Source organism: Phytophthora ramorum (assembly GCF_020800215.1).
Source record: "Phytophthora ramorum isolate Pr-102 chromosome Unknown Phyram_PR-102_s0004, whole genome shotgun sequence".
NCBI classification, from domain to species: Eukaryota; Oomycota; class Peronosporomycetes; order Peronosporales; family Peronosporaceae; genus Phytophthora; species Phytophthora ramorum.
In genome coordinates this window covers 3454713-3468044 of record NW_027150650.1, presented here as the reverse complement: position 1 = coordinate 3468044, position 13332 = coordinate 3454713, and the positions used below count along the sequence as shown (strand labels likewise).

General features: G+C 52.6%; 2 protein-coding genes across 2 annotated transcripts; both read left to right on the top strand.

Moving 5' to 3' along the window:
- Positions 1-3218: 3218 nt before the first annotated feature.
- KRP23_5524 (uncharacterized protein) lies at positions 3219-3503 on the top strand (the record flags this gene model as incomplete). The annotated part of the gene is made up of 1 exon (XM_067890600.1): positions 3219-3503. The coding sequence occupies one exon, from the start codon at positions 3219-3221 to the stop codon at positions 3501-3503; it is 285 nt and encodes a 94-aa protein (XP_067747133.1).
- A 6741-nt stretch (positions 3504-10244) lies between these two features.
- KRP23_5523 (uncharacterized protein) lies at positions 10245-10529 on the top strand (the record flags this gene model as incomplete). Its single annotated transcript, XM_067890599.1, has 1 exon — positions 10245-10529. The coding sequence occupies one exon, from the start codon at positions 10245-10247 to the stop codon at positions 10527-10529; it is 285 nt and encodes a 94-aa protein (XP_067747132.1).
- Between the last annotated feature and the right edge of the window lie 2803 nt (positions 10530-13332).

The window sequence follows — 13332 nt, the reverse complement described above, 5'->3', positions numbered from 1 at the left end:
TGGGCCCCATTCAGCTCGTTGTCATCACGGTGGTGTTCCTGTCCGCCATCCGTATCTAATACTGCATACACCGAGGGCAGGGTTCATCTGGGTCAGTTCGTCCATCAGACGATCGAAACTGTGGTGCTTCTGGCGCATGTGGATAAGGACGACAAAATAAGTTCATTTTCCATTTGATTTTCAGTGAATTTGTACGAGAAGTAGCCATTTAGGTGTGCCATGCTTTCGCAGTCCTGCTCGGTCTGGATCCTTTCTAGTGTTTAAGTCAAAGGCTTTATGTAGTTGCTGCCGACAGCATTCGTTGGCGCCTTCCCGTTGAATCTAGCAGCGGTCACCAATACGTTTTAATCAGCATAATATGCCGATAATCGCGCACGAAGAGCTTCTTCAAGAAGAAGGGTTACAGCTCCAATTAACGAAGTCGAAGCGACCTTGACGAAAGCCGGGGTACACTGTCCACAAGATTCAAACAGGTGTAAGGCGAACCTTGAGCCGGGGAAATTCACTAGCTCTCGGACTCTTTTGGGATTTGCTTTTTTCGGGCGAGGCAGATGTTGGTCAGCCATACCGGTAGATGTATTAATACATATATCATACTGTACTTCGAAGTACAATACATGTGCACTATTGTTTTAAGAGGAAAAGTGAAATGCGTTACCATGGTTGACTCCAGCCAGCAACACAAAGCCTTGTGTGCTTCACATTAGTGCGTCGGTTATGGCGCTAATCATAAGAACTAAATGAGGTTTGCTCCACACTCACTGTGAAATTCCAGTGCAATGAATCTCGCCACGCCACCAAAACTGGGACCGTGGGGATCTTTGCGATTTGCACCGCCGCGTCGCTATTATACCTGCCGAATTACTCAACGGAGGTTGAAGGCCGTGACGACACGACCTGCACATGAATAATTGGTCGCTGCAACAGAGCACACCACATCTACGTGACAGAGGTTGGCAGTCTCATTATTCAATTTCCAGCCTTTGCCCCAGTTGGGTCGCTTCCGCTTCGTCATCAACACAAAAATTTGTTTTCATTGTGAAGTGCTGACTGTGGGATGAACGCCTTGAGCGCATTCTACGGAGTGCTCTCAGTGCTCGTCACGGCGACTGCCGCCGCACCGGAATTCGGATTCGGCGATATCATTGGCATCTTCACGTCGGCTCCATCTGCAACAGCATCTATCTCAGGGTCTACAATGGACACAACGCAAGCACAAAACCTCGAGTATTCAGCACCAGCAGACAGCTCAAATGCTTCGGCGTCCACAGTGCAGACAAGTTCGTCCACGCTTGGCACATCGGCGTCTGCGGCACAGACAAGCTCCACAACGACGCAGTCAAACGTTTCTGGCGCGTCGAGATCCACGGATGCGACGTTTACAATCGGCTCGGCAACAAGTGCCGTCAGCACGATCGAGTCGACATACAACAACTGGGTTGGCCCCGTCGCCACCCCTTCCGACACAGCATGCTATCGTGAAGCCCATGTCGCCGACACTTGCCCATTGGGGTTTAACAGCCAAGTTGCATCGTGCTGGGCTCAATGTGGAATTTCCTACCCTGTCGAGTGTGGGATGGAATGCATTCGTCAGAATGACGACTGCAAGCTCGAGGTCGTAACCAAAGTCTCCGTTGTATTCCAGTCAGCAATGTCTCTCGCCACGTTCGGCTTGTACGGCGAGTTCAAGTCGATGGCGAAGGGTATCCAAACTGCGTTCAAATGTGCCAAAGAGATGGCGAACCTGGTCAAACAATTGACAAAGTACACCCGCATCATCAAAGTGTCGGACCCACAGACATCTCAAGATAAGCTGTTAACGATGCTGTACCAGACAGATAACGTGGTGTTCGACTTACCCGTGACAATTTGCACGTGCCTTGGAATCAAGGTGGCGGAGAAAGTCAAGTTTGCTGACAAAGTGACTAACACCGCCGAGCTCGTCTTGAAGGAAGTGATTTCCAACGCCAACTCGATCGTCTCCAGCTGGAGCTCGTTCACATCCTTCATGGAGAAGGTTGCGCTGGGCGAGCCGATCTCGAGCCTGAACGAGACAGACATCACGTCGTTAAAGTCAGCAATGGAGTCAAACACGACCTGCGGCTTCGACATGAAGCGTGTTGCAGACCGCACGTGGATGACAGTAGCGGCTCTTCGTCAGCAGAACCCAGAGATGTCCGAGAATGACCTTCGTGTCGCTATGAGCAAGTCCGACCTCGTGCTGAGTGAGATCCCAATCGTCACGAACAACTGCATGACGGAGCTCATCGACGAATCAGGCGAAGCGACAGCCTACACCACCCGCGGCACGCTGCGTAAAACCTTCAGTGGGATTGTTGAAGACCTCATCACCTCGGGGACTAGCAGCAACGGCACGTTCCTCGCCGCTGAAGAGTACGCGTACAAGGTGGCCGACAAGGTGGCTTCGTTTTACGGTGTGTGGGACGTCACCGGCATCACCAACGTGCTCGCCGAATACTTCCAGACGATCTGCGGGCCTACGAAATTCATCGGAGACATTGACGACGGCACCGCAGAGGATGCACTGGGTCTGACAATGGCCGGCGATGCTTTCAACGGTAGCTCTGGGTCCTGGACGAAAGAGGGCGACGGCACCGTCTCCATCACTTTCGAGAGCAGCGACACCGACGATGTGACCGTGAATATTCAGTCTGGAGGCAGCAAACTCGACGAAGTGGACGTTGCAACGGGCGAGACCGTCACGTGGAGCTCGAATGTGACGGCGCTGGGAGGGAAGACGCTGTATCTGGATCGCTGGCGTCCGGGTATCCTTGGTCTTCCTGGCACGGGAGGAGGTTCACTACTGATGTGGGTGCCCCGAGCGACCGAGAGCGGCGGCAACCTGAAGTTGGCGGTAAAGCTCAATGTGAGCTAATTAAACGTGAGAGTTGGTGCAGTGATACAGGAAACTAATTCAATTCAAGTGGAGGAAGTCCTTAATAATACGAGTATCCTTACTAGTAATGTGTAGCCATCTCGAAAATAAATGCGCAAACTTCAACCGGCCCATCATCCTTCTATGTTGATCGGCATGTGCAGGTATTTCGCTTTGGCGACGGCTGCTCAATACAAAACGATGTGTCTAGATGATGGCTACAATATCAAGCACAGGGTTTAACAACCCGCGTTCTGATCGTTCTCCGCATTCTCCAACTCGCCACCAAGGTCGTAAGCCCAAGACTCGAACAGCAGCCACGATGGTCTCCCGACTGGTTCCGTCCGCGGTCGCTGCCCTGCGCCGCCGCCAGGACCCGAAGCTCGCGGAGAAGTTCAACCTGGCTTCGCTCAACGGCGGCAAGAGCCCCTTCGTCGTGTCGAGCAACCGGCTGCTCAAGGTCCACAGGAAGACACAGGGCACGCCCCAGCAGCGCGTCACGGACAAGTTCTCGCTCGAGTACCTGCTGGGCCCCAGCAAGCCCCAGACTGGCAAGAAACCCGCCACCAAGAACCCGTTCCACGTCGCCAGCTCCAAGCTCATGTGAGCAGCGGACACATCAAGCAGCCATAATCCATCTTTACCTAAGCATATATAATGCACTTTGCCCTTTTATTAGCCAGCTGCTATTTCAAAGTTTACACGTGGTCTTGCGACTGAGGCTCTTTTCTCGGTGCGCCGCAGTCTCGTTGGTCGGCACAGTACATGTATTATTAATTGTGGTGTTGATTGGTTGTCCCGTCACAAGGGCCCGCGATTCACGGACCCCGATGACGACGACACTGCTATGTGGTCGCGTAGCACAAGAACCTCCAAGATAGGCGGCCGATCGCCGGACGCGTGCTGTGGTAAAAGAGGATTTGACGCAGAAGTTTGCTGGTCGTGCAGTACAGCTGTACGGCAAACCTGGTATGTAATGTAGCGCGGTCGTCGACGTTGTGGATACATGTGCACGTACTTCGAGTGCCCCGAGCAACCTGTTCGTCCTAAACTTTAGTCTTTGATGCAGCTCAAATACAGTACGACTCGATGACAACAACGTGCTCAAAGAGCACACGATTTGCTTTTTACTTGTGTGGCTGTGAGAACGGACATCGATTACAGTTTTTCAACGCCCCGATCAGCCGATTGCTCTCAAAACGATCTCGAGTAGTGGCCGCCAACATGTACAGTATCCTGGTCTGGTCTTGCAGGTTGCAACCACGCATCAACTGCAGCTGGACCGATGGAAATCGTCGACGACTCGACTACGCAAACCTCAATGTTGCTTCCCGCCTGCAAACCGACGGTGGTGGACGCAGTACATGTATGACGATGCTTCGTTTCGATAGGAAGGGTGATCTTAATCCACAGTTTTGCGCTCGGCGATTCGCCGACGACGAACCAGTCTACAGTGTGGCCTCCACTGCTTGGCGACCCCATCACGGGATCCATCCATTTGGTGTTCTCAACATCCTTCCGAGCGCAGTACATTACATGTAGCTCGCCTTCGTTGGACTCAAAAACCAATCGTCTGTCGCTGTGGACCGACGCCCCACAGAACTGTGGATGAACTCCCAAAAAGCTGCGGATATTTCCTATTTATTTCGCTTGCGCTCCGCATTTTCGGGACAAGAAAGTCCTTATACACTCTTAACGATCTGTCCTGCCTCATCCCTGTGCATTTGGTCGTTGAAGACCTCGAAACAACACCGGCACACCAACAATCATCGACGACAGATGAAAAGGGCTCGGCTCAGCTCGGGCCCCCCGCTCAGCCATACAGAACGAACTGCATGGCATGTGTCTACAACTATTTGAAGTCTCATTTTTCATTTGTTCAGTTTAGAGTGATTCCTGCGGCGTCAAGCAAATGAACCGCGTGGCTGCGTACTATGCATTGTTTTCGCTGTTCGTCGCTGTAGTTGCGTCCACGCCGGAGTTCGGGTTCCACGACATTATAGGCATTTTTACGTCGGCACCCGCCTCAACAGCACTACCGACAGTGACACCACAACTCTCCAATTATTCTACAACGGATCGGCCATCGGAGCTCAAAACCACTCAGACACATGCGTCGACGGCATCGTCTGCTTCGGGGTCTACAAATGCAACGCGATTCATGATCGGTTCCACGACGACGGCCGTCAGCACCTTCGAGTCGACCTACAGCAACTGGGTGGGCCCGGTTGTAAGGCCGCCAGACATGGCGTGCTACCGCGAGTCGCACATTGGCAAGACATGTCCGGACGAGTTCAACAGCAAGTGGGGGACCTGTTGGGCGCAGTGCTCGATCGAGTTCCCAGTACAGTGCGGGATGGAATGCATCCGACAGAACGACGACTGCAAGCTCGAGGTGGTGTCCAAGGTTGCGTACGTGTTTCAGTCGGTGATGGCGCTCGCCTTATTCGACATCTACGGCCAGTTCAAGCTGATGGCGAAGGCCGTTCAAGTTGCCTTCCGGTGCGCCAAAGAGATGGCAAACTTGGTAAAGCAGCTCAACAAATATGTCCGCGGCGTGAAGGTGACTGACCCACAGACTCCACAGTCTCAGTTGCTGGCAATGCTATACCAGACTGACAACGTGGTGTTTGATATCCCGGTCACGATCGCCTCTTGCCTCGGCATCAATGTCAAACCCGATGTGAGATTTTACGACAAGATCACGAATACGGCCGAGCTCGTCTTGAAAGAAGTCGTCGCAGGCGCCGACTCGATCGTCGAGAGCTGGGACTCTTTCAAAGCTTTCATGAATAGAGTACTTCTGGGAGAGTCGATCAAAGGGTTAAGCAAGACAGAGATCACGTCGCTGCAGTCGGCGATCAAGTCGAACACAACCTGTGGATACGACATGAAGCGCATCGCCGACCGCACGTGGATGACCGTCCTAGCTCTCCGCAAGCAGAACCCAGAGATGTCCGAGAACGACCTACGTGCTTACATTAGCAAGTCGAGCCTCGTGCTGAGCGACATCCCGATCGCGACCAACAACTGCATGCAGGAACTGATTGCTGAGTCGGGCGAAGCAAAAGCCTATGCCACCCGCACCACGCTACGAACAACATTAGGAGTCATCGTGGAAGACCTCATCAAGTCTGGAACGAGCAGTAATGGCACATACCTGTCTGCCGAGCACTACGCGTACAAGATTGCAGACAAAGCGTTCTCGTTCTCGGGTGTGTGGGATATCAAGGGCATCAGCAATGTCTTCGCAGAATACCTGCAGACAATTTGCGGCCCAACAAAGTTTGTCGGCGACATCGACGATGGTCCTGTGGCCAAAGCATTGGGGTTGACGATGGCTGGCAAGGCCTTCAACGGCAGCACTGGCACATGGACGAAGGAAGGTGATGGCATGGCCACCATTACTTTTCAGAGTAGTGACACCAAGGATGTGACTGTGAACATCATTTCCGCCGGTAAAAAGGTCGACAAAGTGACAGTCACGGCTGGTGGTACTGCGACGTGGAGCTCAAATATTACGGCCCTTGGAGGAAAGACATTGTACCTGGACCGTTGGCGTCCGGGTATTCTGGGGCTTCCTGGCACAGGCGGTGGGTCATTGGTACTTTGGATGCCTCGAGCAGCGGGGAGCGGCGGTCATTTGGATCTAAAAGTGAAGTTGAACGTAAGTTAGTCGTGCAGACATTGTAGAAATAGTTGGCACAGAAGTGCGAGTAAAATTCAGTAGAAATAATAGATGAATTGTTCGAAGTAGTCTGCAGCAGTGACCGATTGCGAACTTGGACACGGAGACATGCTTTTTCTTCACTCAAAATCATAGCTCATCACTTCACTTGAGAATACTCTGGATATCCGCGATGGTGTCCTGCAGACTTCTCGGGTAGCGCGTTGGCTCCACGTCAAAGTTCTGACCGGGGTAAATGTGGCTAAGAAACCGGCTTGAGCAATTGATTTAGAAACGCCTTAGAAATCCATCAACCATGGCCTGCTGCTTTTGGTCAAACAGTTTCTTGTTCAAGCGGATGTTGAAGTAACAAGGACTCTATTATATTACCCTGTGTCTGCATAACATCGCTGCCGGCTACCCGCCATCATAAAGTTCGGTCTGCAGCACGTTGCCCCTGACGTGGGCCCCATTCAGCTCGTTGTCATCACGGTGGTGTTCCTGTCCGCCATCCGTATCTAATACTGCATACACCGAGGGCAGGGTTCATCTGGGTCAGTTCGTCCATCAGACGATCGAAACTGTGGTGCTTCTGGCGCATGTGGATAAGGACGACAAAATAAGTTCATTTTCCATTTGATTTTCAGTGAATTTGTACGAGAAGTAGCCATTTAGGTGTGCCATGCTTTCGCAGTCCTGCTCGGTCTGGATCCTTTCTAGTGTTTAAGTCAAAGGCTTTATGTAGTTGCTGCCGACAGCATTCGTTGGCGCCTTCCCGTTGAATCTAGCAGCGGTCACCAATACGTTTTAATCAGCATAATATGCCGATAATCGCGCACGAAGAGCTTCTTCAAGAAGAAGGGTTACAGCTCCAATTAACGAAGTCGAAGCGACCTTGACGAAAGCCGGGGTACACTGTCCACAAGATTCAAACAGGTGTAAGGCGAACCTTGAGCCGGGGAAATTCACTAGCTCTCGGACTCTTTTGGGATTTGCTTTTTTCGGGCGAGGCAGATGTTGGTCAGCCATACCGGTAGATGTATTAATACATATATCATACTGTACTTCGAAGTACAATACATGTGCACTATTGTTTTAAGAGGAAAAGTGAAATGCGTTACCATGGTTGACTCCAGCCAGCAACACAAAGCCTTGTGTGCTTCACATTAGTGCGTCGGTTATGGCGCTAATCATAAGAACTAAATGAGGTTTGCTCCACACTCACTGTGAAATTCCAGTGCAATGAATCTCGCCACGCCACCAAAACTGGGACCGTGGGGATCTTTGCGATTTGCACCGCCGCGTCGCTATTATACCTGCCGAATTACTCAACGGAGGTTGAAGGCCGTGACGACACGACCTGCACATGAATAATTGGTCGCTGCAACAGAGCACACCACATCTACGTGACAGAGGTTGGCAGTCTCATTATTCAATTTCCAGCCTTTGCCCCAGTTGGGTCGCTTCCGCTTCGTCATCAACACAAAAATTTGTTTTCATTGTGAAGTGCTGACTGTGGGATGAACGCCTTGAGCGCATTCTACGGAGTGCTCTCAGTGCTCGTCACGGCGACTGCCGCCGCACCGGAATTCGGATTCGGCGATATCATTGGCATCTTCACGTCGGCTCCATCTGCAACAGCATCTATCTCAGGGTCTACAATGGACACAACGCAAGCACAAAACCTCGAGTATTCAGCACCAGCAGACAGCTCAAATGCTTCGGCGTCCACAGTGCAGACAAGTTCGTCCACGCTTGGCACATCGGCGTCTGCGGCACAGACAAGCTCCACAACGACGCAGTCAAACGTTTCTGGCGCGTCGAGATCCACGGATGCGACGTTTACAATCGGCTCGGCAACAAGTGCCGTCAGCACGATCGAGTCGACATACAACAACTGGGTTGGCCCCGTCGCCACCCCTTCCGACACAGCATGCTATCGTGAAGCCCATGTCGCCGACACTTGCCCATTGGGGTTTAACAGCCAAGTTGCATCGTGCTGGGCTCAATGTGGAATTTCCTACCCTGTCGAGTGTGGGATGGAATGCATTCGTCAGAATGACGACTGCAAGCTCGAGGTCGTAACCAAAGTCTCCGTTGTATTCCAGTCAGCAATGTCTCTCGCCACGTTCGGCTTGTACGGCGAGTTCAAGTCGATGGCGAAGGGTATCCAAACTGCGTTCAAATGTGCCAAAGAGATGGCGAACCTGGTCAAACAATTGACAAAGTACACCCGCAACATCAAAGTGTCGGACCCACAGACATCTCAAGATAAGCTGTTAACGATGCTGTACCAGACAGATAACGTGGTGTTCGACTTACCCGTGACAATTTGCACGTGCCTTGGAATCAAGGTGGCGGAGAAAGTCAAGTTTGCTGACAAAGTGACTAACACCGCCGAGCTCGTCTTGAAGGAAGTGATTTCCAACGCCAACTCGATCGTCTCCAGCTGGAGCTCGTTCACATCCTTCATGGAGAAGGTTGCGCTGGGCGAGCCGATCTCGAGCCTGAACGAGACAGACATCACGTCGTTAAAGTCAGCAATGGAGTCAAACACGACCTGCGGCTTCGACATGAAGCGTGTTGCAGACCGCACGTGGATGACAGTAGCGGCTCTTCGTCAGCAGAACCCAGAGATGTCCGAGAATGACCTTCGTGTCGCTATGAGCAAGTCCGACCTCGTGCTGAGTGAGATCCCAATCGTCACGAACAACTGCATGACGGAGCTCATCGACGAATCAGGCGAAGCGACAGCCTACACCACCCGCGGCACGCTGCGTAAAACCTTCAGTGGGATTGTTGAAGACCTCATCACCTCGGGGACTAGCAGCAACGGCACGTTCCTCGCCGCTGAAGAGTACGCGTACAAGGTGGCCGACAAGGTGGCTTCGTTTTACGGTGTGTGGGACGTCACCGGCATCACCAACGTGCTCGCCGAATACTTCCAGACGATCTGCGGGCCTACGAAATTCATCGGAGACATTGACGACGGCACCGCAGAGGATGCACTGGGTCTGACAATGGCCGGCGATGCTTTCAACGGTAGCTCTGGGTCCTGGACGAAAGAGGGCGACGGCACCGTCTCCATCACTTTCGAGAGCAGCGACACCGACGATGTGACCGTGAATATTCAGTCTGGAGGCAGCAAACTCGACGAAGTGGACGTTGCAACGGGCGAGACCGTCACGTGGAGCTCGAATGTGACGGCGCTGGGAGGGAAGACGCTGTATCTGGATCGCTGGCGTCCGGGTATCCTTGGTCTTCCTGGCACGGGAGGAGGTTCACTACTGATGTGGGTGCCCCGAGCGACCGAGAGCGGCGGCAACCTGAAGTTGGCGGTAAAGCTCAATGTGAGCTAATTAAACGTGAGAGTTGGTGCAGTGATACAGGAAACTAATTCAATTCAAGTGGAGGAAGTCCTTAATAATACGAGTATCCTTACTAGTAATGTGTAGCCATCTCGAAAATAAATGCGCAAACTTCAACCGGCCCATCATCCTTCTATGTTGATCGGCATGTGCAGGTATTTCGCTTTGGCGACGGCTGCTCAATACAAAACGATGTGTCTAGATGATGGCTACAATATCAAGCACAGGGTTTAACAACCCGCGTTCTGATCGTTCTCCGCATTCTCCAACTCGCCACCAAGGTCGTAAGCCCAAGACTCGAACAGCAGCCACGATGGTCTCCCGACTGGTTCCGTCCGCGGTCGCTGCCCTGCGCCGCCGCCAGGACCCGAAGCTCGCGGAGAAGTTCAACCTGGCTTCGCTCAACGGCGGCAAGAGCCCCTTCGTCGTGTCGAGCAACCGGCTGCTCAAGGTCCACAGGAAGACACAGGGCACGCCCCAGCAGCGCGTCACGGACAAGTTCTCGCTCGAGTACCTGCTGGGCCCCAGCAAGCCCCAGACTGGCAAGAAACCCGCCACCAAGAACCCGTTCCACGTCGCCAGCTCCAAGCTCATGTGAGCAGCGGACACATCAAGCAGCCATAATCCATCTTTACCTAAGCATATATAATGCACTTTGCCCTTTTATTAGCCAGCTGCTATTTCAAAGTTTACACGTGGTCTTGCGACTGAGGCTCTTTTCTCGGTGCGCCGCAGTCTCGTTGGTCGGCACAGTACATGTATTATTAATTGTGGTGTTGATTGGTTGTCCCGTCACAAGGGCCCGCGATTCACGGACCCCGATGACGACGACACTGCTATGTGGTCGCGTAGCACAAGAACCTCCAAGATAGGCGGCCGATCGCCGGACGCGTGCTGTGGTAAAAGAGGATTTGACGCAGAAGTTTGCTGGTCGTGCAGTACAGCTGTACGGCAAACCTGGTATGTAATGTAGCGCGGTCGTCGACGTTGTGGATACATGTGCACGTACTTCGAGTGCCCCGAGCAACCTGTTCGTCCTAAACTTTAGTCTTTGATGCAGCTCAAATACAGTACGACTCGATGACAACAACGTGCTCAAAGAGCACACGATTTGCTTTTTACTTGTGTGGCTGTGAGAACGGACATCGATTACAGTTTTTCAACGCCCCGATCAGCCGATTGCTCTCAAAACGATCTCGAGTAGTGGCCGCCAACATGTACAGTATCCTGGTCTGGTCTTGCAGGTTGCAACCACGCATCAACTGCAGCTGGACCGATGGAAATCGTCGACGACTCGACTACGCAAACCTCAATGTTGCTTCCCGCCTGCAAACCGACGGTGGTGGACGCAGTACATGTATGACGATGCTTCGTTTCGATAGGAAGGGTGATCTTAATCCACAGTTTTGCGCTCGGCGATTCGCCGACGACGAACCAGTCTACAGTGTGGCCTCCACTGCTTGGCGACCCCATCACGGGATCCATCCATTTGGTGTTCTCAACATCCTTCCGAGCGCAGTACATTACATGTAGCTCGCCTTCGTTGGACTCAAAAACCAATCGTCTGTCGCTGTGGACCGACGCCCCACAGAACTGTGGATGAACTCCCAAAAAGCTGCGGATATTTCCTATTTATTTCGCTTGCGCTCCGCATTTTCGGGACAAGAAAGTCCTTATACACTCTTAACGATCTGTCCTGCCTCATCCCTGTGCATTTGGTCGTTGAAGACCTCGAAACAACACCGGCACACCAACAATCATCGACGACAGATGAAAAGGGCTCGGCTCAGCTCGGGCCCCCCGCTCAGCCATACAGAACGAACTGCATGGCATGTGTCTACAACTATTTGAAGTCTCATTTTTCATTTGTTCAGTTTAGAGTGATTCCTGCGGCGTCAAGCAAATGAACCGCGTGGCTGCGTACTATGCATTGTTTTCGCTGTTCGTCGCTGTAGTTGCGTCCACGCCGGAGTTCGGGTTCCACGACATTATAGGCATTTTTACGTCGGCACCCGCCTCAACAGCACTACCGACAGTGACACCACAACTCTCCAATTATTCTACAACGGATCGGCCATCGGAGCTCAAAACCACTCAGACACATGCGTCGACGGCATCGTCTGCTTCGGGGTCTACAAATGCAACGCGATTCATGATCGGTTCCACGACGACGGCCGTCAGCACCTTCGAGTCGACCTACAGCAACTGGGTGGGCCCGGTTGTAAGGCCGCCAGACATGGCGTGCTACCGCGAGTCGCACATTGGCAAGACATGTCCGGACGAGTTCAACAGCAAGTGGGGGACCTGTTGGGCGCAGTGCTCGATCGAGTTCCCAGTACAGTGCGGGATGGAATGCATCCGACAGAACGACGACTGCAAGCTCGAGGTGGTGTCCAAGGTTGCGTACGTGTTTCAGTCGGTGATGGCGCTCGCCTTATTCGACATCTACGGCCAGTTCAAGCTGATGGCGAAGGCCGTTCAAGTTGCCTTCCGGTGCGCCAAAGAGATGGCAAACTTGGTAAAGCAGCTCAACAAATATGTCCGCGGCGTGAAGGTGACTGACCCACAGACTCCACAGTCTCAGTTGCTGGCAATGCTATACCAGACTGACAACGTGGTGTTTGATATCCCGGTCACGATCGCCTCTTGCCTCGGCATCAATGTCAAACCCGACGTGAGATTTTACGACAAGATCACGAACACGGCCGAGCTCGTCTTGAAAGAAGTCGTCGCAGGCGCCGACTCGATCGTCGAGAGCTGGGACTCTTTCAAAGCTTTCATGAATAGAGTACTTCTGGGAGAGTCGATCAAAGGGTTAAGCAAGACAGAGATCACGTCGCTGCAGTCGGCGATCAAGTCGAACACAACCTGTGGATACGACATGAAGCGCATCGCCGACCGCACGTGGATGACCGTCCTAGCTCTCCGCAAGCAGAATCCAGAGATGTCCGAGAACGACCTACGTGCTTACATTAGCAAGTCGAGCCTCGTGCTGAGCGACATCCCGATCGCGACCAACAACTGCATGCAGGAACTGATTGCTGAGTCGGGCGAAGCAAAAGCCTATGCCACCCGCACCACGCTACGAACAACATTAGGAGTTATCGTGGAAGACCTCATCAAGTCTGGAACGAGCAGTAATGGCACATACCTGTCTGCCGAGCACTATGCGTACAAGATTGCAGACAAAGCGTTCTCGTTCTCGGGTGTGTGGGATATCAAGGGCATCAGCAATGTCTTCGCAGAATACCTGCAGACAATTTGCGGCCCAACAAAGTTTGTCGGCGACATCGACGATGGTCCTGTGGCCAAAGCATTGGGGTTGACGATGGCTGGCAAGGCCTTCAACGGCAGCACTGGCACATGGACGAAGGAAGGTGATGGCATGGCCACCATTACTT